The sequence below is a fragment of the Cyclospora cayetanensis genome, unplaced genomic scaffold, assembly GCF_002999335.1.
Source record: "Cyclospora cayetanensis isolate NF1_C8 unplaced genomic scaffold, CcayRef3 CcayRef3_contig_51, whole genome shotgun sequence".
In the NCBI taxonomy this organism is placed as follows: Eukaryota; Apicomplexa; class Conoidasida; order Eucoccidiorida; family Eimeriidae; genus Cyclospora; species Cyclospora cayetanensis.
Genome location: NW_020312492.1, coordinates 78,591 through 100,932, shown reverse-complemented (window position 1 = coordinate 100,932; position 22,342 = coordinate 78,591). Strand labels below are relative to the sequence as shown.

Below are 22,342 nucleotides of genomic sequence, written 5' to 3'. Positions count from 1 at the left end.
GGTATTCAGTTAGTACATAGAGTTGGCCAGTTCCTACTGAACTCCTCAGCAGAAGCTGAAGCTCCATGGCTATAGCTACGTCCACGTAGAGGTGTAAGACACTTAGGGAAACATGAAGTCTCAGAGGACGTGTTCAGTCCACAGATTCGCATTCCCACGATTCCCAGCTCTTTCCACTGTTCAGACGCACTGTGTTATAAATGTTGGTATTCGTGCAGCAGTCCATTACACAGGATAGCAAACGAACAAAGCGATGTAGGTACCAATAACCCGATTTGATTGACAAAGATCTGGACAAAAATGAGGTTTCCCACTTTTCAAAACGGAGGATAATGTGCATGGCAGTGCAGAGGCATTTTCCACCCATGCAAATTTATTGGATATTGGTTCTGTGGTACGAAAGCAGTGGTTGACAACTTTGAGGTATATCGACGTGCAGAGCTTCTGATCTTTTGCTACAAGAGCTTCGTCACTTTAGGTTTTGTTGTGCTGCTAACGGACTTTTCCTGGAAGGAGTTTGCCATACAGTGTAATAGGAACAAAGGGGAATCGCGGTTCAAACTCGGACTGTGAATGCAATGGCATTACATGTATATTACGGCTTTAATTATAATTTCTCATCAGCCATGCGGGGCTGTTTGTAGTGAGTTAAGCTAAGCTTCGGCAATTTTTACTGAAGGAATTATATTTAACTTGGAATTAGTAAAGAATTGACTGATTAATTCGCCTATTCGTACCGCATGTTTTGCGAACTTGCCTTGGCATAACGCAAGAAGGCGCACTGTTGTATGCGTGTGCTCTATATGAAATGTGTAACTACCTGTAAATGCTCGGAGCGCTTTGAAGGGTCAGCAACGTGCAATGTAGCCACCCCCTTTCCCGGGCATCAGAAGCCTGAGGGGCGTGGGCAGGAGACGAAAAAAGTACTTTTCAAAGAACACTGATTGGCTTTCTAGTTCAGCTCGTTTAAAGGAACACTCCTTACCTTTCTAGTCGGCTCCTGATGATTCTGGAGAAAATCATCATTCTACGGAAGCCGTAGCTGGAGCGCTACAGTTGGCATCAATGCATGGTTCAATGTTGCTGTTCCCGTTATTTCACTGGCTTCGGACGCAATGGGCTGTCAGACTTTCCATGACTATTTGTTTGGTTTTGAGCGGTTTGTTTTTAAATACAATAGCTTGGTATTTATTGGCAGCACCATGGAAGTTATACCTTTCGAAGACTGAAGTACGCAGTGGCGCAACGTCTGTTGAGGCGGTAAAGACCTGGTTGCACTCTAATAGAATCGCGGGAGTTCCACAGCTGGTATAAAGGAATAGAATAATTGGTGAGCCCATAAATTGTTCATGGATGCAAGGATGAGGTGACGCAGGCCAGAAAAGTGCATTTGCCGGAATGGTCGGCAACTGCTCGAAGATCTCATCGGCCGGTTGGGGATGTACCAGTCTTGGTATCCCACTGTTGGACAAAAACAAGCTCTCCTTGTGGCATATTTCTCGGAAACCTTCAGTATAGTGGTTCTATTCACGCAGAGGAGTTTCCATGTCTGGAAGGCTTGGTATAGTTCAGGCCTTCATAAAATTCGTAGATCTTTGTGTTGCCGAGATCAGTTCACCAGCAAAGCTTAAGAGAAGGTAAATAACCATACTAAGGAGATTCTATCGATGGATCGGCATACGAAGGAATATACACTTGGGCTTGGTAGTGTCACAACGTAGAAAAAGAGATGCTTTATCAGTGATTTGTGTCTGGTCTACCCAAAGTGTCGTGTCAGGTGGTTAAAGATTGGGCAGCGACTCAGAAGTAAACAATCGTCTGGAGGGAAATCCACAAATGATGTACAAGGTGTCGCGGGTAAATGAGCTCAACATATGCGCCTCTGGCAAAAAAGAACGAACCAAGTCGGAATATAAGACTTATACTTGTCGCGGTGGCGTCTGTCCGCTTTCGCTTAGAGTATACAACAAACGAGAAACAACATGTAGAAGACCCAGCGCCCTTGATCAGCCCCAGACAGCCCCCGTAGAACCCACCTGCTGCTAGTGTGGGGAGTCGCGTCATACAATACGGGACTACAAGTGCATGCAAAAAGCCAAAGAACTTGAACAGCAAACTGGGCACAGGGAAAGCAGGCGGCATGGCGAGCAAAGAAGTCGCGTAACGGAGCCTTCACGCAAGCTAGGGCGCAGTGAGGCAGGCTACAGAGCATAGAGTCTCAATGGATATCAGCCGGTCAATTTCGTGCTGATTCAAGGAAGGACTAATGGTCAAGAATCCCTACGGCTACTTGACAGTGAATGCGAAGTGGATCTGTTATCTGAGGAGATAACACTGAGGTGAAAGCTGCCTGTTCACTCGTTACGCAATCCCGAAGACTCAGGCTTGCTAGTGGGCGTCAGAACAGAGGCATGGACAAGCCTATGACACCAAAAGCCACTGCGAATTGTAATTGGGTCTTGCTGACATGGCCCAAGGCCTCGATCGTGGACCCGTAAACTCCGACGCATTCTTTGGTATCCATGGGCAACCCGATGGTAGGCACCCTTGTGGCACCAGCTGTGCTCTGCGGAGGGTAGTGTGTTCGAGAGCGCAAGGGACGAGCATTGGTTTGGCCTAATTCACAACACTCATTTTGTCCAAGGTGAGCAGGGTACCGTCACTTCCTTTGAGGTGAGGGGAAGTCTTCATGCGGGCGGCTCAGCAAAGCAAAAAGAGAAGATGGCTGAGTATGCAAACCAACTTTGGGAAGAAGCGTCCCCTCTTATAGTTTTGCCATTGAGCCAAAGAACAGCAGGTGGGGCAAATATGAACGAAGAGTTCGTGGATATGCTGAATTAAGTTGAGCTACCATCAGGCTGGCCACCAGCTAGTAGTCTAGCACGTCGTATTAAGTTGCTCCTTGGGCGAGCTTCAAGCTAGGTTATGTAGTATTGAAAGCTGTCACAGCATGAACAGATAACCACGCGGCAGCCACAGAAACTCGTATGCCTTGAATCCAATGATGGCCCGAAAGAATGTGATCGCGTGCTCTGAGCAAAACGAAACTGCGGATCGAAGTCAGAATGTGCAATAAGCGGCATCCTTGCCTTGTCTAAAATATAAAAGGATACAGCCTATGTTCCAGTGCTCGACCCTTCCTTCATGGTGGATTTTGGCAGCAGTAGGTTAGCATAAGCCACATGCAGCTTCAATAGGAGTCGCGAAACGTGGCAGAGAAGACTGGTTGCGTTGCACAAGAATGAACCGCTGGGGTGTGGCGAATGCCCACCAGCGAACACGTTGATGATGCCCTTAATGCACCCATTGCAAAGGTACTGTAGGGTCGATCACGCCGTCGAGGAGCTCTAGGGATATGATATTCCTCAAAGCCATTTCTAAAGTACATATAAGCCTTATGGTCGGCATGCACATCAAAAAACATTTATAGCACCAGCCTTATATTCACGCCCCTCCGCATCGCACAATACTTCGTTTCCCGCGATGGATACCTCTGACGAACTTGCTCATTCTAGCAGCCTTCATACTTTTAGGCCTGAATAGCTTTTTCAATGCATTTACAGAGATTTTTTCGTTTGATAGATCTCAACGCTGAACTAGCAGTGGAATAACTGCATTTAGATATGGCTAGAGGCGTGCCCTTGCCGCCTCAACGGGCGTTGCGCCATACCCAGACTCCGACACCAAAAGATTTATGTAGACTCTAACAAAACAAAATGGGCTTACTGGATTATCAAACGACTTGACTGTAGCCAGGTAGCTGTTGTAGGAAAACGTGGCAGCATATTTCATCCAATTAATGGCTGCGGAGGCAATAGGTGCCCCGAATAATCCAACGACACCATCTGTAACGTGTTACTCACTACCACCGTAGGGAGAGACTTCACCAGACTCAAACAAGACTCACTTGAAAGTACTTGGATGTTGAACAAAACGCTTTCACTGCCTGAGCCCGCCTTTCATAGCTCCGACAAGGGGGAGAGGGGAGGCTAGGATGCGCGTTGCTGTATCTTCAAGCACTCGGAGCATCTACAGCGAGTTTCACATAACATTTAGCCAACAGCAAACGGTGCCGCAACTTCTTGAATCAAGTGAACTATATTCCGCGAATAAATACGATATAATACAAATCGAATCAATTGGTAAGTCTTTACTATTTCTTGTTTATATTTGACTACATTACTAGGGTAGCAAAACGTGCCATAGTTCAGCTTAGCCATGTTACCGTAGCCATTCCTTAACACAAATACATTGGCCGAAAGTGCGGGACCCCTTTGACTGCTCTGCTTTCGACGCAAACTAAGCTGTTCAGTCGCCTCATTAGCTGATGCCTTCACACTCCAGCAAACATCAGCGTTGGCCGTGTGTCCACTCGGTTGTAGCGCTCCTGTGTTTCCCCAAGAAAACCCCATCCCCCGAAACGCAGCAGAATTCCGAAGAAAGTTCTAACGTGCTCCCTCAAACTTTATTTTTCTTCTTTTTTCCAGCACCACACAAGGCTCTATCCTGAGGGTGTGATGAACAATCAACGCGCAATAAATTGCAGGCATTAAGAGCTCCTGTTGTGGGGGGAAATTGGCTGAGGGTAAAGCAGCATTGTGGCATGTAGCACACATTCTCAGGAAACGGAGCTAGTCCTATTCTAAAACGAGTGCAATATATGGACAGTCAAATCATAGCACAAGTATTTGACAATACCTTTAGCACGTACTACTGACACACGTATTTTTCGAAGGTAACTGATGGCACAGGATATGAGGCCCCATATTCTCTTGGAGCCAACATGGAGTCGAAATTTCTGTGTTTGTGTCCCGAGAGCTCCTATGATTAATTAGTTGCTCTTGTTAACAGGGGAAGCTACCTTCGGGTTTGTGAATGACGAGTCCTCTGCGAACCCCACAAAAGGAAGACTAGCTTGCTGACTGTGAGATAAAACCTTGGCTGAATTCTCCAAAATCAGTCTGGGTAGTAGTAGCACTAATGGCGAGGAGCGGGGCAATTGCATTGTTGTTGCAGCTACAAGACAGCCCCCGTATTCCTGCCGAGCACTGGTCGGCAGCGGGCCTCTAAAGGCATTGTAGTTCAGCCATGAAACACCTCTTCTGCTGGCAGGCGCAGAAACTGTCAGGAATCATGTTTTCCGTTGCTAAGCTCTGAATATACCGATTTAATTCCACGACAGCCAGGCTGCTGGGGCTCCCGAACTGCTGTCAACAGCCCGCATAGAGGCAGACTACAACGACGGCCTCTGCCATCAGAGAATTAAATTACTCTTTCCGGCGTTGATCTGAATATCTTGTTTTCACTTGCTTCCTGATGGAAAGGCATGGGGATCGCTCGTTCAGGCACACAGAAGCTTCCCTCACTGCTTGACAAGCCGATCAGTTCGCCTGCTACTGAGCATCAGGAAACTACCTCTCCATCTCACAGGTTACACGGAGACGCCACTGATGTTTCCCTCTCATATCTATCACGGCTTAAGGTAGACCAGTCGACGCGGAGCTTACTGGAAGGGGGCGGTGCATGCGGACGTAGGAAGAAGTGTCAGTCAAAGCTGTCTTAACGTATTGAAAATCGCACGCGAGGCGGAATCCTATAGCCTACGGGCTAGCGCCCCGCATGAAGTCAAGGTGGACCTATCGTCGTCGTGTGTAACGTGTTTCAGGGACCCACTGCTCGCAAACATAGCAGCAGAGTTCGCCCTTTTCTTGTTGCGCCTTGTTGTCCTGGCTGTCGGATATCACTAGTTTCGTACTCCAACCTCTCTCTCATTCTCGTTGTTAGATTGAGAGACTAGACGCGGGATTCTTTTGGATCCTCTTGGGGTGTGAGAGCGTGCTTGCAGGCAGGACAGGCCAATATGGTAAGCTCAGAACACCAGCGTTCTGGACCCTTTTGCACCATGCTCAGCTGCTAGCCTTTGACACATTTGGTATTCTTACACCATATACATTTAGTTCATTATTTACACTAGGAGAAACAGGTATCAAGACGTAAGTAATCCTCAAAGAGCAGTGCGCCCTGCTGTGTATTCATAGACGATCCGGGCACCTATGATCTTTGCGTGATTTTTCCTTCTTACAGCTTTCAACGTTCTTTGGGTCGGCTTGCTCGGTCGAAATCGCCCTAGATAAAGACGGGCGTAAATGTACATGGCTTTCGAGGGAGAAGAAGGGCGAGAAGCTCCCCATATACAGTGTAAGTGTTTGCTTATTTACTCCATCTGTATTAGTGCTCCTTTTTAAAGCGTTGTAATGTGGAAACTTGCTAGAGTAGTATAAGTCATGGTTTCTTATGGTTTCCACGGTGGCATTTATGACTTATGGCGTCATTGTCCGAAATTTTGCAGGATGTCGAGGACGTTAGCGGCGTGGCGGTACTTAACCTGAAGACCGGAAAGAAGCTGGAGCACAATGGCATAAAAGTAGAACTCGTTGGGCAAGTGGGTAGGTCGCATACTTCAGTGATGCATGCTCTTCCGCTGTCTCAGTCTTGTTTACGGAGGCATGGAGAAAATCGCAGCACTGATAGATTGATGCCTTGTACAGCGTTTCTCCTATAACACCACTTTTGCGGCAGTTTTTTCGCATGCATCAAAAATCGTTTAACGGCATTGCGTAACTTGAATATTTCCTGCATTTGAGACGTCAAACGTGTTTAGCAGCTCCCAGATAGGGTGTAACTGGACAGTGGGGGCTCCCTGGGACACTGTACATCGGGCTCCTTTGTGTGTGAATTGCCTGGATGCAGACACGTTATATGACAGGAGCAGCACATACGATTTCTTCTCTATATCCAAGGATCTGGAGCCTCCAGGGTTGCTTTTGGAGAGCAAGAAGTATAAATTTAAGTTTAATGCTGTTGACAAGGCCCACGAGACGTATTCAGGCATCAATGTTCGACTCCGATACTTCGTTCGTCTTACCATACACAGAAATTACGCGAGGCAAGTGTTCCTTTAGTCTTTTTTACAAATGATGCTTTTCTGTATATGTGTGCATTAAACTACCTCACCTGGTTGGGCATATGTTCTAGTCCAAGCTGTTTTTGTTACTTATAATCACAATATACTAGGCAAGATCTACATATGTTTGGCAAATAAATGGACAGGGACTCCATGTGGGCAGACTTAACACAGTGAGAATATGCTTGGCGCGCTGCTGTTTGGTTACCAACGCATATTGGCAGACACTGTTGTTTTCATGCAGCATTGTGCCATTATCTATCCCTGATTTGTGTGCACCGCAGCAGTATTGTGAAGGAACACGACTTCGTGGTGCAGAACGTTGGACCCCCTCCGGAGATCAAAAACTCGATTAAAATGGAGGTCAGCTGCAGGCAATTTTGCATTTGGCGCCTCTCCGGGTACCTTAGTAATCATCGATATGGGTAAAGTGCGTGCTTGTTTTCGAAAGTTTGTGGGGAGATAGAGGTGATAAACAAGATGCCTTTTTGGAGCGCAGATGTTTTTGATGTGACTGGAACATTTTTCATTTTTGTATCTAGATGCAGAATACTTCTAATGTCATGCTCTGGATTGGGACGCACAGAGAAGCCAGAGCTATGTCTTGCATATTCCTCTCTGAATTTTACCTCCAAAAAAACCTTGACGTTTTATCCCTGCCCACTTCAGGTCGGCATTGAGGATTGCTTGCATATTGAGTTTGAATTCGATAAAAGCCGGTACCACCTGAAGGATGTTGTCATCGGAAAAGTTTATTTCGTACTCGTTCGTATAAAGATCAAGGACATGCAGCTTGACATTATTAAGACAGAAACAGCTGGATGCGGTCAGTTTTATTTGCACACTCTTCTAGCCCGGACTCCAGTATTTAGGCTGTGGAGGTTTTCATGTAAATATGTTTACTTGTTGAGTCAGTACCTTGTGGCAGGGTCGAAGCCTCTGCGGCAGTGTGGTCATGCTGATCAAAGCGTCCGTTGACACCGAGCAGCTTTGTTACCTTAAATGAGAGCATTCATCATTACACAGCGGTCGATCTTTTTGTTGCTATCGCATAGGGTCAGCCGCCGTGACCGATTCAGAGACTCTTTCCAAATTCGAGATCATGGACGGTGCTCCAATTAGATGTGCGTTCCTTACAACATGTTCTGCTGCCCTTCGACTGACTTACAGCTCCATCATTTATTCTTTGTCTTTTGGATTTCTCAACTTCATGACAAAAGGAGAGTTTCCTCAGTATCTTTTGTGGCATGTGGATCTCTGCAGCTGAGTGCATACCTGTGAGGCTCTATCTGAGTGGATTGGATCTAACCCCGACATATAAGAATGTGCAAAACAAGTTTTCCGTCCGTTACTTCTTGAACCTCGTGCTTGTGGACGAAGAGGACAGAAGGTGAGAATGATAAAGTCCTTTGCCTTGAGAGCATGCATTTCTTTTTGGCTATGTTAACCCCCGCAACAGGAGTCCCTGCGCATCGCGCTTTGTCATGAGGATCAAATTGTGGAAGCCTGTGCTCGCAGGTATTTTAAAAAGCAGGAGATCATATTGTGGCGAAAGAAGATAGGCTGACGTGCCACAAGGTCAACGAACCGTCCCTCGTGGGCCAATACCACACTCCGGTATCTGCCTTGGAGTAAAGCGGTGGGCATACATTGCCAACCCTCGGCTTAAGGAAGCAGGATCTTATATAGGTTTGGCTCTCCCTATTCTAGATGGATGACCAGTACCGAGGCCAGCTCCTCTACTGGCTGTTGAAACCTTCCTGGCAGCGGTACTTGTAATCCATACATTACTGGGGGCTTGCCAATTCGCGGGTTTTGAGGATTGCCTCTGTGGATGTCATATACTGAGTTCACATGCACAAAACCTTGAAATGTCTTTTAAATTCAGGGGCCCATAGGGGCCGAGACCCGTTGGTGTAAGATTCTTTGACTTCTCGCAACATGCAATTTTCACGTGTCAAAGTCGGCAGTGTGGTACTGATGCTTCTATAGCTGACGTCCTGCATTAGGCGTCTTGTGCGTTGGACAGCACTTCGTCTTAGCTTTACAATGGGTTGACGGTAGTAGCCACACGCTAAAGGTGCTATGAATAGCTCTTCATATAGCGTTTAGCACTTGACTGCTATTAACATGAATTCACTTTATTGATTGCGACCCTGGCGGACAAACATAAGCGCAAGAGTTCGGCTTGATTTCCCTTTGCCTCATCAGTTCTTCATTATTACGATTAATGGATATGGCACGAGTTCTGTGCCAAGCAAAAAACGGATGTGCACATGTAGGCAGTGGATCACGGGAGCAACAATAGGTGTGTGACGAACAGGAATATGGACAGAACAAGGGCTATTAAGCAAAAGTAGCGCAACTATAATTCCTTCGCCTTAACGCACTTTTCCCAGCAACGGACAGCCCGGAAGTACACAATACCTCCTGAAAATGTTAATCCTTTAGCCAATGGGAAAGTCTGCCTCTCGCAAGACCTACCAATTAAATATTGGCCCGCTTCGTAACGAGCTAGTTGAGATTCCCCCAGCAGCTGCAAGGGGCCGGATATTCCGAGCTTAAATGTGATGAGATTATAAAAGGTGGGCTAAGGGCGCGGTACGATGTGGCTAACAGTGAAGCCCACTTTAGGTCATCTATTCCTGCGTTGGAACCAACCAGGTCGAGGTTGTGTTTCCGCGCTCCGTGCTGCGCTTATCGAGCTATATGGGGTGAATGTAGTCCGCGTCGTAGACGTCACGGAGGATGCTGTAGGTATCCGCACCGCTGTTTGGGGGGCGGACGAGTGCAACAGTTGTGTCCCCGTATGCGAATATCTTGGGACACTCCTGCGGAGAGCCAAATTCAACATTCCAACATTTTGTCCCCCCGGTGACTCGATAATGCCAACAGTTGGCTCACTCGCTTCTTGCGCTTTGCGTCTTTCCAGCTCCTTTTTTTCCTCCCTTCTTCTCATATACTCGCGCCAACTCAGAACCGCCTTTGGCGAGGTATCATGGTAATACCGATTAGAGTATCTCATGCCATAATCTTCTCGATAGGAATGCGTGCTGTAGGGGCTGCTAAAAGGGTCTGGGTAATACATGTAGGTCCTATATGGAGTGTTTGGATAAGTGCTTCCATCATCGGAAATGCCTTGGGCAGATGATCTTGCTGTAGGCCTTGCCATCCGCTGAGGCAGCGCCCCTTGCCACGGTTGCAGTGGGCCAGAGGGCGGGCTGCGTGAGGATGAGGTGCTGAGCTGAATAACAGGGAACACGCTGTCATTTAAGTCGTCGGCATCATCAGCCTCTGTGCTACTTCGACCGTATTTTGTTCTATTCCGGATACCAGCAAGACCCCTCAGGTTGCTGCTTTGGTCATTCTCGGTTCCCGCATGTACTGAATCCTCTCTCAATGCTGATGTTCTAGATGCAGACGTGCCAAGATCGCCTGGAATATCCGACCCTACCTGTGCGATAGACCCTTCCTCATGAGCGAATGCTCGACTCTCTGATCCATTGCCTCTAGGGGAAACAGGCTTGTCTGCAGCAATGTGTCCCTCTAGGTCCAGCTTGTTGATAACCTCTTTCTTCCAACTAGAAGCGTCCACGCTGTCTTCAAGTTCATAAACATCGACAACGAGGGTCGCATCCCTTGCGTCAATAGATCCACTTTCTATACCAACAAGCCGCCTAACTTCTGGTGAACGGGATGGGAAACCTAGTTTTTGTGAACCTTTCGCTTCTTGGGACGCTTCAGCTGCCCATTGCACAGGAGGTGTAAGAAAAGCAGTAGCCGATGACCCCGTTAATGAGTTGTCCTGCTCCGTATGTGGCATATCGTCACTTCCAGAAACTGGCTCCACTGTTGGTGTGGATGAAAATGCTCTTGCTGGGTTGATGGAAAGCATGGTACGAGAGATCTCCCCTGACTGTGCCAGAAGAAAGGCGCCTGGAGCCTCACTTTGATCGCTCGTTTTCCTAGCCTCTGAATCTTCGTCTTTAGCCTCAGTAAAAGCCTTACGGGCATTGGCATTCAGAAGTGCTTCAAGACTTGAGGTGCTGGCATCTTGGGTAAGCATACGGGTATTTGCATCAATGGGGACTCTAACGGCAATGTTGTTGCTCCTGTAGCTACGGCCAGTTCTGCTAGTGTCGTTGACCCCATCATTCCGCCTGCTATTGCTGTATGGGATGGGGATTGTAGTTCGCCGGTCTGTAGAAGAAGTTGGCGTTCTTGAAAGATCAGTGCCGCTTGGACTGTCAGACAACGGAGCGGCACTAGCAGCCCTGTTCGCAGGGGTCCAGGCCCTTGTTATGAAGATGGAGGCATCTCGGTAACGAGGTGAAGGCTTCTGATTGCGCGTCCGATCCTGCTGTTCGTCCCCTTGTGGTTTATGTGTTTCCAGTGGTGTTCTCAACTCATCATCCCTGGTCTGTTGCGTGGCTCCTTGTAAGTTTTCTCTGTATCGAGTGTACCGCATAAGGGTCTGAAAGGTATCCCACAAACGGTCAATCTCCTCTAAAAGGCTTTCACTCAAGGATGTCTGTGACGCAGGCTTCACATCGCCTTCGCGCAAGGACAGCGTAGTACCGGATTGAATCGGTTGGGCCTGCTGCCGTGCGTAGCTTTGTAGAAGCTTCAACTTCTTTGATAGCTCTTCCAGCATTTCCGTCTCGACACGTGTATACATCTGAAGTGTGTCTGATTCTTGTTGCTCCCTCCGTTTACGTTCAGGATCCCGCTGCTGAGTCCCTTGCGTGGCTCGCTGCACCTGACCTCGCTCATGGATCACGTTGTCGTGGCTAGATCGTTCACGGGGTTTGTGCTCCTGGCGCGTCTGTTCCGCTCGTTCCTTTTCCTTCCGTAAAATATCATCAATATACTGTTCCATCATTTCTTGATCCCTTTTCCGTATGTCCGTTTTCTGCTCTTCATGAAATGCCTGTTCCTGTTCCTCTGTCATAAGCATTTTTTCTTCCGAATATGTACCTGGCCTCCGAATTTCTGTGTTCTGCTGTACCAGCGGCTCACTACCAACCCTGTCTCTTGATTTCCTAGTCATATCCCTAGAACCAAGTTCCGCTTCCCCGTTCCTATGGTCTTGCTCAGTCTGCGCAATGACTGCTCTCTGTGGACGCTGCAGTTCTATATCTTCCTTTTCTCGGAGTTCTTGATCTTGCCTCTGACGATCTGTTCTCTGTTGATCCACTGACTCCTGTTTTGCTTCGTCTTTGACACGCGAGACACGAACTTGTCCTGCTGGTTCATTGCGTCTGCCTTCGCGCTGGGCCCTCAGGATCAAACTTGAATTCCGTATATGCTGCTCAACCCTGTCCCTACGGAGTTTCTCCCGCTGAGAGGGCTTATTCTCTGGTTTCTCTTGCCTGGGGCTTTGAGATCTCTCTGTAGAGGCTCGTCCTAGCTGCTCAAGCCTCTGCCTCTCCATCTGTGCCCCTTCTAGCCTTGCTCGCGCTAGTTTTTGCTCTAAATGGGCATCAAACGCGTCCAGCAGAGCCTGAATGTCTGGTTGAGACTGGGGAGATTGACTGACTCGCTGATACTCGTGTATGGGACCATTTGCATTAGAACGACTTCGTGACTGAATGGCCTGTGGGCGTAGCTGGTTGCTCGGCGTTGGCAACTGCGCCCTGGTAACCCTATCAGAAAGGTCTTGCTGTTGAATCCTTTGGAGCTCAATGGAATTAAGTTGCTGGGTCAGTTCTTGCAGTAGATTCTGTCTTATATCTTGTTGATTAACCCGTTGGTCGGAGAAGGAACTTTGGCTTAGAGAAATAGCATCTTCGTATCTTGGACTCGCATTTGCAGAAAGTCCGGAAGAAGACACCACCGACGAGAAGGTAAGATCTGCAAACCGTCCACCAGGTTCTCTAGAAGCAGAAAAGCTGGGAGCAGCAGAAGCGCGACAATTTATTCCAGCCAAAGCCAGAACCAGTATTATGTGAAAACGGATACTTGATACACCATTGCTCCAGCAAAACAGCAGTGGCTGAACTACCAAAGTAAACCCTTGAAAAGCCGACAAAACCAACTTTTCTGGGTGTCCGCTTTCGTTGATTTCACCAGGAGGTAGTGAGGGGGTTGCAGCTCTCAAGGACCTCCCTGCAAGCATTTTGTAAATCGGTGCATACCTTGGGTCACCAGGCAGCCAGCCAGGGGTCACGAAGGATGACCGACAGCTTTTGTGAAACAATTTTTGCTGTGAGCTGCAAAAAATTCAGCTTCTCAACTTAGACCATGATTGGGATATAAGGCCCCGAAAGGGGTCAGCCCTTTAAAGACCAAGGGACACCAGTTCTACACGCCTACAGAAATCCGAAACCAAACGCTGAAGCAGCTCTTTGCCCGGCATTCCACATGACAAGAATAAAAGTGTTTTTTTGAACTGACATAGCAATGATTATTTCATTTTCTGGGTCCAGAGACTAGTGCGACTCCGTTGTTAGCACCGCGCTCAGGGAAGACCGTAACCGAACACTGTCTACAAAAGCCTCTGGCTTGGCTTTTTGCACGATTTATGAGCTAGCTGCCCTAATTTGCCAAATGCTTTGCATTGTTTTGTATGTACGAAAACTATCCTCCCACCTTCTGTACCCAACCCACTGGTCACCGTCCGCAAAATTGAGGGGCCCCGATATCACCGAGGACTCACCGGCTAGTCCTGCAGAATACTATTGGCTTCAAGCCAGTGCGCAAACCTCTAGCCGCAACACAAGAATAAAGGTAAAAAGTATCTGTAAATATCCATTTATGCTTGTTCTACTGAAAGCAGCGTGCGCGGCTACAAAATATGCTAGCCACTGTCTTACCTGCAGGACCCGCTGATGTGCCAAACTGCGCCACTGTTAGCCAAAGACACATATGCACCGCTTTACCGTACAAATTACACACATATGTATGACATATCTCTGCACATCCCATCGTTTTAACGCTCCGTTCGGAGGACTACACTCCCAGGGAGGCTACCAGCGACACCGGAGCTTTCTAAGTTACGGCATACGCAGAGCAATGGCCCATCCCCCACAAGAAGCGGAGCAGATCTTCCCTGTTCCTGTTCGGCACATTGAATATCATGTTCCAGATGCGCCTTGCCGCGGGAAATCAACTTATACGGTCCCGTAACCCCCAAAAGAATGCCACCTGTAGGTAGAGGAGGCCTAAATGGCCACACGACACACCTGCCAATTGAGCCACTCGTAGCTAAAAATATAGTTTCCACAACAAGTAGAAGGTGCTATTTGGGGGCAACTAACCCACACACCTCGCTTAGCAACCATTGATGCCTACTACTTCCCTATCGCTCGAGTGTGTATTGCTAGGGTTACGAACATCACGTCCGGTAGACAGAAAGTTTCAAAGTCATTCAAAGGCACGTTATTGCTGACCACTAAGTCGCTTGTACAGCTTTACGCAATTCCACCCTATCAACGATACTCGTTCATATCACCTCTGGACAGCGCCTTTTCCATGCCATGAAAGGACACTACCGTAAGCAGTCACACAACGATTAAGGCATCAGGGCTGTCATTCGGATAGCGCCATCGGCTTGACCGTTTGAGAAGCCAGTGAAGTCCAACAGAAAACCCCACCCAATGGAAACCCGGGGTCGGAAGACCCTCTTGAAGAGTGCAAAGAGCCCAAGTCCAATATAATAGAAGAGAACTAATGGAGATGGATGTAAGGCTAACAAAACAAACGGTACTATCGGCGCGATCTACAATTAGAGAAACTTAGTAGGCGCCTGTTTCTACTCACGCTGCCTGAATCAGTGCCGGGACTTGAAAGCGCTGCACAAGACTGTGACCTACTACGTCGTGTTCCCGCTGGGTGTCTAGACGCCGGCGGACACCCCTAGTATCCCTCTGTCTGGCAGTTCCCTGTGATCCTAACCAGCGTTCCACTAAAGATTCCGTGCACGATTATGTTGCAGTCCTTGCTGCTTCATAATGAGAATTTGCACATGAGCGAAGCGATTCTGTGAAATGAACTGTCACCAAAACAATCAGGTCCGTGCCCTCTTGGCTTCGGGCTCCTCGACGTCGGCCTCTTCATCATCTTCCAGTTGCTCTATATCCTCTTCATCATCCTCAGCTCCCTGTTCATCTACTTCTTCCCCATCATCGTCATCGAGATCAACCTCTTGAACATCGTCATCGCCGTCGCTGTCCTCCTCCGAGTCCTCTTCAGGTTCAAGGTTTTCCCCTTCCCCACGCTGCTGGCGTGCGCGTTTTCTCTCCATTTGTGCTTGATCCTCATCCTGTAGAAGTGCAACTTCTCCCTCATCGAAACTGTCATCATCATCATCCTCATCATCGCTCAAAACCTCCTCTTCGTCTTCATCGTCCTCGCCTTCCACGCCCTCCTCCGTGCGTTGAGGCTGTTGGTCCGAAGCTCCAGTTTTCTGCTCATCACCCGATGATTCTTCTTCGCCATCCTCTTCATATACCTCGCTCGCTGTGAAAAAGGTACAACAAAAAGAGAAAGATGGTGGATGGAAGTGGCAGACACCAACGGCAAGGATTTGCCCATGGTATAGGCAACTACATCTGCGTCCGCAACCGATGTAGACGGGAAGGGGGACCACAAACTCCCATGAGGAAGGATGATAGTAGCCGGTTCCCTGACTTAGCATGGGTCAGGGAACCATGTTCTTAGCTTACCGCTGTCAACCTGTTCCTCTGCATCCTTCGCAGGAGGAACTCCTGAACTCGCCTTAGTAGACATTTTGGATGCGTTCAGCTCCTGTAGTGACTTGATATGTAGCAATGAATTTCGTGCAGTAGAGTCCACTGTGCAGCAGCAAATTGCAGCTTGCACCGTCTGCCGCTGCTCTCTGCAGACGAGCGGCGTGCGAATACTATAATGGCCAAGCTTCTCAGCAAGGCCGCCACAAAGCTTGTCCACTTATGGCTTCCTTGATCCTAGTTGTACCCCAACAAACCACCCAGTACTTTCCCAATTGGGCAGCAATTCAGGCAGATGCAAGACTGCGCAAGCCCACAACCGCAGCGGATGAGGATACCAGCACCAGCACCTAGGTTTTAAAATTAAATAACTTGCAAGTGGGCTTGGCCGGATCTCCAAACTCTCTATATGATGAGCAATCTAATTTTTTACTGGAAAAACAAGCAGAAATCAAGTGTGAGATCACCGTTAAATGCCACTGGAGAAGAACGGGGAGCGGGTGAGCGCAGTCGGCAGGGATTCGACGCGATGTTTTCAGCGGCATAGATCCTCCAACAAAGATCAAAGACCATCTAATATCCGATTCAGTGTCTTAAGGCAAATCCTCCTCCCACGGGATGCACTGCAACACCTTTCGCGGCATGCGCCAGCTGCGCGGCAGCAGCCTCTGTAACGCCTATCTATGCACCCGGCGCTCAAGCGGCCTGGCCAAATAAAGTGGTTTTAGTTTGTTTGTCTATTACCTTATTGCCAAAGTATAAATAGGAAGTACAGCCGGCACTTTGATAAATTGTACCCCACGGTAAAGGGTCCTATAGAGCGAAATGTGGTAGACTACAGCAGACACGGACGGGTCGTTTTTCACAGGCCAGGAACCAATAAGGGGTACTGCTGCGTGTACTCCTAAATGCTACTCCAACATCTTTTCTCACTAAGGAGTTGCTACTTTTGTTACATTTGGCCTGCATGGTGCCGGGGCAGGCTGATGAGTATATTAGCCAGTGTTACCCCGTTGTACCGTCCCTGTAGGGACTAAAGCTACATTTAGACACACTTTAATGCACTAGTTTTATTTCACTAAGAACTAGGGATTGACCTATTGGTTTATCCGTTTTTGTATTGTCTATATTTTGGGGTAATCTGAGCCCGACGTATAAGAAGACGCAGTGTGTGCGCTAGATGCTATATGCAACTAGCTGACAGTGCTCACAGTGCTTAGACAGTGCATTCAGGCCCATCCTAGCTGGCCCTCTGCTCCATGCCTGAAGCCCAGATAAGCGGGATCAGGAAAAGGAGGCAGTATTTTTTTCAAAAAGTAAAATTCAGTAACATTCTGTTAGAACTGCACCAAGTGTGGCGCCAGTGCATGGTGTGAAGCAGCTGTTCCCCGTTTACCCACTAGCTGCAGTTGCAGTCAGATGTCAAAAATTTCCCTAGTTATCTGATGTCGATTCAGTGATGTGGTAGCTTCCTTGTCTGACTTTCCCGCTGGCACTCTGGAAAACACCCGTTGGCGGTCGTCGTTAGGAGCCGCACAACGCCGTTCACAGCCGAAGAGGCCGGGATGCATGCTATTGTGCATGTCGGATCTAAACAGCTGGTACAAAGGTAAGACTTTTAAGCCGACGAAGTGTTCATGGATACGTGGATGAGTTTATGCCGATTAGGAACGTACGACGGCCATACGGATGAAGAGGTGCAGGTTTCATCAGTCGGCTAGAGATTTAACTCGCTTTGCATCCTCTGAATGAAGAAATACAAATGCACTTAGCGGCATGCTTTTTAGATAAAGGAGCACTTCAAGCTATGTCCCATCCGTGTAGGCAAATTCGCCTTGTTGCACGATTCACTGCATCTCAAGCCTTCCTACCAGCCCTGAGACATGGTTTTTGGTCGAGACAATATCAACAGCAAACTTTGGGAGAATCTAGAAAATTGAGGCAAGAAAGTCTAGCCACAGACTTGTAAACTAAGAAATATGGGCCTTTGCTCGCAAACGCCACAATGGATACCAACAGCTTTTATGTTTGATTTATCTCAGTTCTACCCAATGCGTCGTGCCAGGTGGTCAGATGTTGGGCAGCGGCTCAGCAATTAAGCAAATTTACACGAAAACGATCGACTAGTCCGTTCCAGGGGCAAAGGAGCACAAGTCCGCCGCCTTTGGCAGAAACTGGAGAACTAAGCCGACATTCTGAGCCAATGGATGTTGGGGCTGCGTCAACAGGACCGAAAATGTAGTCAAAGTTGGGGGAGGAAAAACAATTAGGCAGGGTCTACGCCTGTGCGCAGTCCCAGACAGCCTTCAACAACCGCTTACTTATATTGTGGGAAACTGGGCCGAACAATTCGAAACTGCAAGCGCATGCATAGATCAAAAGAACTTGAATATTGAGCCGGGTCCAGCCGAAGCAGGCTGCCTGGCTAGCAAACAAGGCAAAAAGGAGAAACGACAAGCTCCCACCTGGGTTTCGTCAAAGAGCAGAACGCATGCATCATGATGTAATCGTAGGATTGACATGGTGGACCCGATGGAGGGCAGCCTTGATGCCACAGCTGCGCAGAGTGGAGCGTACTGTAACGGGTAAGTATATTAACAGCTTTATCCTTGTCGCCTCCACAATGCTCAGTTTATCTAAGTTGAGCGGGACAGAGTTGGTATCTTAATAAGTTGAGCCAGAGGATTCATGTGGGCCTCAGCAGCGCAGTGAGAGAGCATATATTCCGTTTTACTGCTTCACATATGGGTTGTATGCTGAGCTTTGAATTAAGATTTACCCAGAACACAGCAGGAGTAAGCAAAGATTGAGATAGCTAGCTCGTGAGTGTGCCAAATCCTGACAAACTGCTAGCAGGCTAGCCACCTGCTGATTGCCCAGCCTCTCGTATTGAAACAAACCTTGGGCATTCCCCGCTAGGTTCCACGGTACCGGAGGCTTCCATAGCACGAAGAGCGGATTGAGCGGCAGGCGGATAATTTGTTGGAGAAGGCAAAGTGTGGAAATTGACCAGGAAGTCCGGGTACAACCCAAGGTTCATGCCGCAAAAGGACTGCAGGTAGCACATGTGAGTTAGCTCCAAGGCCCTCAACCAGACCACTGTGAAATAGGAGTCCAGTGCCTCATACTGGCTAATAACTTGACAAAGTACACTAAGCCACAGTCTGATCGACATTTGACTTCACAGACGCGTTCTCGTACATATACATCTACCTCGCCAGGCATAGACAGCGTCCACACTCGCATCCACCTACTCAAGTATGCCTGTATGCCGGTCGAGCTTGATGAATGCCTTCTGCAAACTTTAGGAGCCAGATAATCCGAATTCAAGAGTTTTCCAAGCAGGAATGGATGGTTGTCTACATGGACGACGTCTCAGTGCTCTGCCACAAGGTTTGAAAGGCTCTATAGCACCTACAGCTGTTGCGGAAAAAGCAGTGGCAAGCGAAGGCGAGAAAAACCTTGTTTTGCAAGAAGCTAATTGTTCTTTTGTGAGATTTCTCATTTCGACCGTGAAAAGTTGTGCCAGATCCCGCAAAAATTAAAGTGATCGAGGAGTGGCGTCTACCTTTGCATATCTGCAAGGACACTGAGAGGTTCTCCAGGGCTGCATCTTATTACTGAAACTTTATTTCTGGGTTTGGTCCAAGCCCTTGACTAACCGACTTAAGAAAGCTCACTCCATGGTATGTACAGAGGAAGCCGATGCCGTAGCAGGGACGCTTATCAGCAAGCATACAACTCCTCCGGTGCTCGCACTGACTGAGGATGAGCGTTATTTGTTCGGGATTGCCGATGCTAGTGACATAATGGTGCATTTTATCCTTTTGAGATAGCTATGAATTCACCGAAAGATCAGAATATTGTTTGCTATCCTTGTGGCCTCGAGAACAAGCAGCGATACCAAATACTGGAAAAGCAGGTTTGTGCGGTATGGAAGGCCGAGGAGAAGTGCCTGCACTATTTAACGGGGCATCGTTTTACCTTCTGGTCCAACCACTAGTCGTTGATATACCATTTTTACAGCTGCTAATTGGCTTTAGTGTCTCTTACAGTAGCACTTTGCAATGAAGTGCATTAAAACCATCACCAACGCAGCCGACAACGCGCTCTCGTCAAGCCCCGGCGGCTTACTATTGTGCAGCGCAATGGCTCTTTTCTGTAACGTTTATCGGTTTCTATCAGGATTGAAGGCGTTCCATGTTTTCGACACCCATGCATCCTCGCTTCAAAAAACATAATGTGGAAGGCGTGAAACACTACGAAGTTGAGAATCACCGGATACCTTCCAAAACAAACCAAGGATTCCTTTGTTTGTACACTTAAACCGACCTGCAGTGCCATTTTGTAAAAGCACATAGTCATGTTCTTTCGGGTCTGGGTGAGACACGCACTATTGCGGGAAAGCTCATAAGGCGTTTCTGGTGCCCTAAGATGCGTGTCGTGGCAGTTGAGTACGCAATGCCATGTTCACATTGTTTGCAGCTGAAGCGATACAATTTTCCTGGGCCCGGCCTTTGGAAAGGCGTTTCGGCAGTGAATGAGTTAAACTTAATTTGACTATGTATTTTATTGAACTGCCAGAGGCCAAGGGTCAGAAAATCATCTACACCCTTGTCGATGTGCTCAACAAATGTGCCTGTTTCATCCCTTGCTCCACTTCTGTCACGGCTCAGGAAGTCCCTCAAATGTTCCTTGCTCGTGTCCGCAAGTCTAATGAATTCCTTAAACGTATACGGATCGGCGTCCAGAGCTTTTTGTACATTCTGGCAGTCCCGTATGCCATTCCTATACATTGATTTTAATATTATTCCTGCACGCCACCATGAGGCAGATGGACCGACAGAGCGCATCTGTGTTGATTAAGGATTCAATGCACCTTTACATTCGTCTGGCCGTTGATCTTCCGCATAAATTAGGCAACTCGATCGACACTAATGTTCTGCTCTTCGCTCCAGACCAGGGCCTGATGATCAGGGATTAGCAGTCACCCATAGGGGTGCAGCAATTCAGCCAACTGCTAGCCACTGCACGTGAATGTGTTCGCATAGATCAAGAGAAAGAAGCCATGACAAGACAAGTGACTGTCGGCTGTGAGTTTTGAGCCTGTAGATTTGGTCCTGATGGATTGGCATGTTGTTCGATATGCATGGAAAAACGAGGATGAAAACGCTTGCTGTTAGGTGGCTGGAACAAATGCGATTCTCTAGCTAAGAAACAGCAGCGCACCTCTATCGAGGTTCCTGAAAGCTTTAGATGCCAGAAAACTATCAAAGTCTTCTTCCAGAGAAGTGGTCAACACCCATATTTATTTCAAGGCATTGATGCACAGGTAACCGCGTGTATGCGGACGATCCTCGGGGACCACAGAAGAGCTGGATTGTAGGACTATTGAGCGCTGAAGACTCATGACACCCGAGTTTCTAGTAAGATGAGGTGTGAAGTGCCAGCTTTATTTATTGACCATGAAGAAGCTGAGAATGTAGCTGACTGGGAGAAAGTTTGCGATTCTGCTCGACCCACAACGCTAGTTTTCATGAACGGTATTCCCCGGGTTTCCCGACGAGTGCCTGTCTTTTGCGCCGGGCATGGCTTCCCTGAATTGCTTACTTTGATCCACTGATATTGTTTTAAAAGTTGACGGTTACTATTTAAAGGCGATCTTTACACTCAGACATATGCGCGAAAAAAACCCCAAGTATGATTCCACATACTTGCTCATGCCACTTTTGGGGCTTGAAGGCTGACTATGCGACACAAGCAAGTTGCATTGGTGTGCACACACTGCTCTACGTTGCGAAAGCACTGATAGAGCAGTGTGCATTTCGATTCTATATACATGTTTCAATGTCTTCTGTTTCGTCGTAGCAGAGGCTCATAGGTTTTAGCTATCCGGGGACGGCGATTCTTCACGGCGCTACGGTCGTGTCGGTTTGGTCCCTTGTTTGCTATTCGTTACTATATTCACAATCCTTCCCTTCTATGTATTCCTATGGCCAAGTGCTCACTCTTGGTTTTCTAGTTGCAATGCTTTTGCGTTTTCTCTGCTGGAGAGTGGCAATAGAGCCGGAAATCTTCTGCTGATCTGCGCCTAGTTGGTCTCTAGGGACAGGTGTGGTACGCGAGGGCGTGTGCTAAAATAAGAAGAAAGAAAAGACTGGGTAAGCTGCATGAAAACTCTCTCTACAATGCAAGGTATCTCAAAATATCTTTTTGTGAAGAACTGGCTGGCAGGTTTGACTATTCGCGCAGAGTGATGCTGTAGTGTCCAGGTAATCCGCAAAACAATTACGAAGTAATCTTTAAACATGACTCCCAAGGCACTCAGCCTATCACAAGTGCTATCTCCAAGGTGCTTGCCTCCCCCCATGAATCCAAGCTAATGACCAACATCTTTGCACAAAAGAATGTGTGGGAGCCACCACGGCTGATCATCCGTACATCGTTGTGGATCTTAACTTGGTTGGAAGGCGAAGAGTGTTCTACGAAGCGCACATTTAACGGGAAAAGGGAAGCTTGTTGTGGTGTACCGCTGTAGTGGAGCTAAATTCATTACCTAAAAATCAGAAATATGCATGCTCTTGCTTGTGAAAAAATCGAGAATATGGTTGCATCAGGCCTCTGACAGCCATGGAGTTGGAACTTTTTGTCGCCGAGTTATCGTGTGGCAGCTATTAGGAAGTGGTAC

General features: G+C 47.8%; 3 protein-coding genes across 3 annotated transcripts; 1 reads left to right on the top strand and 2 right to left on the bottom strand.

Moving 5' to 3' along the window:
* Positions 1-5,326: 5,326 nt before the first annotated feature.
* On the top strand, positions 5,327-8,531 carry LOC34622685 (vacuolar protein sorting-associated protein 26). Its single transcript, XM_026334853.1, has 9 exons — positions 5,327-5,482; positions 6,085-6,198; positions 6,350-6,446; positions 6,751-6,946; positions 7,249-7,327; positions 7,634-7,790; positions 8,020-8,088; positions 8,228-8,354; positions 8,483-8,531. The coding sequence occupies exons 1-9, from the start codon at positions 5,327-5,329 to the stop codon at positions 8,529-8,531; spliced, it is 1,044 nt and encodes a 347-aa protein (XP_026190638.1).
* Positions 8,532-8,645: 114 nt separating this feature from the next.
* LOC34622684 lies at positions 8,646-13,082 on the bottom strand. The gene is made up of 2 exons (XM_022735831.2): positions 9,614-13,082; positions 8,646-8,761 (listed from the first exon to the last, which is right to left on the bottom strand). The coding sequence occupies exons 1-2, from the start codon at positions 13,080-13,082 to the stop codon at positions 8,646-8,648; spliced, it is 3,585 nt and encodes a 1,194-aa protein (XP_022592679.2).
* Positions 13,083-14,972: 1,890 nt separating this feature from the next.
* LOC34622683 (glutamic acid-rich protein) lies at positions 14,973-15,694 on the bottom strand. The gene is made up of 3 exons (XM_026334852.1): positions 15,631-15,694; positions 15,294-15,424; positions 14,973-15,182 (listed from the first exon to the last, which is right to left on the bottom strand). The coding sequence occupies exons 1-3, from the start codon at positions 15,692-15,694 to the stop codon at positions 14,973-14,975; spliced, it is 405 nt and encodes a 134-aa protein (XP_026190637.1).
* Positions 15,695-22,342: the final 6,648 nt, after the last annotated feature.

Coding starts and splice junctions, on each gene's coding strand:
- LOC34622685 (XM_026334853.1), top strand. CDS start 5,327: ATGGGGATCGCTCGTTCAGGCACACAGAAGCTTCCCTCACTGCTTGAC. Junction 6,199..6,349: donor AGAAGCTCCCCATATACAGT/GTAAGTGTTTGC, acceptor GAAATTTTGCAG/GATGTCGAGGACGTTAGCGG. Junction 7,791..8,019: donor GACAGAAACAGCTGGATGCG/GTCAGTTTTATT, acceptor GCTATCGCATAG/GGTCAGCCGCCGTGACCGAT.
- LOC34622684 (XM_022735831.2), bottom strand. CDS start 13,082: ATGCTTGCAGGGAGGTCCTTGAGAGCTGCAACCCCCTCACTACCTCCT. Junction 8,762..9,613: donor TCGACCTGGTTGGTTCCAAC/GCAGGAATAGAT, acceptor CGAATTGGCAAG/CCCCCAGTAATGTATGGATT.
- LOC34622683 (XM_026334852.1), bottom strand. CDS start 15,694: ATGTCTACTAAGGCGAGTTCAGGAGTTCCTCCTGCGAAGGATGCAGAG. Junction 15,425..15,630: donor AGAGGAACAGGTTGACAGCG/GTAAGCTAAGAA, acceptor CCTTTTTCACAG/CGAGCGAGGTATATGAAGAG. Junction 15,183..15,293: donor ACGATGAAGACGAAGAGGAG/GTTTTGAGCGAT, acceptor GCACGCCAGCAG/CGTGGGGAAGGGGAAAACCT.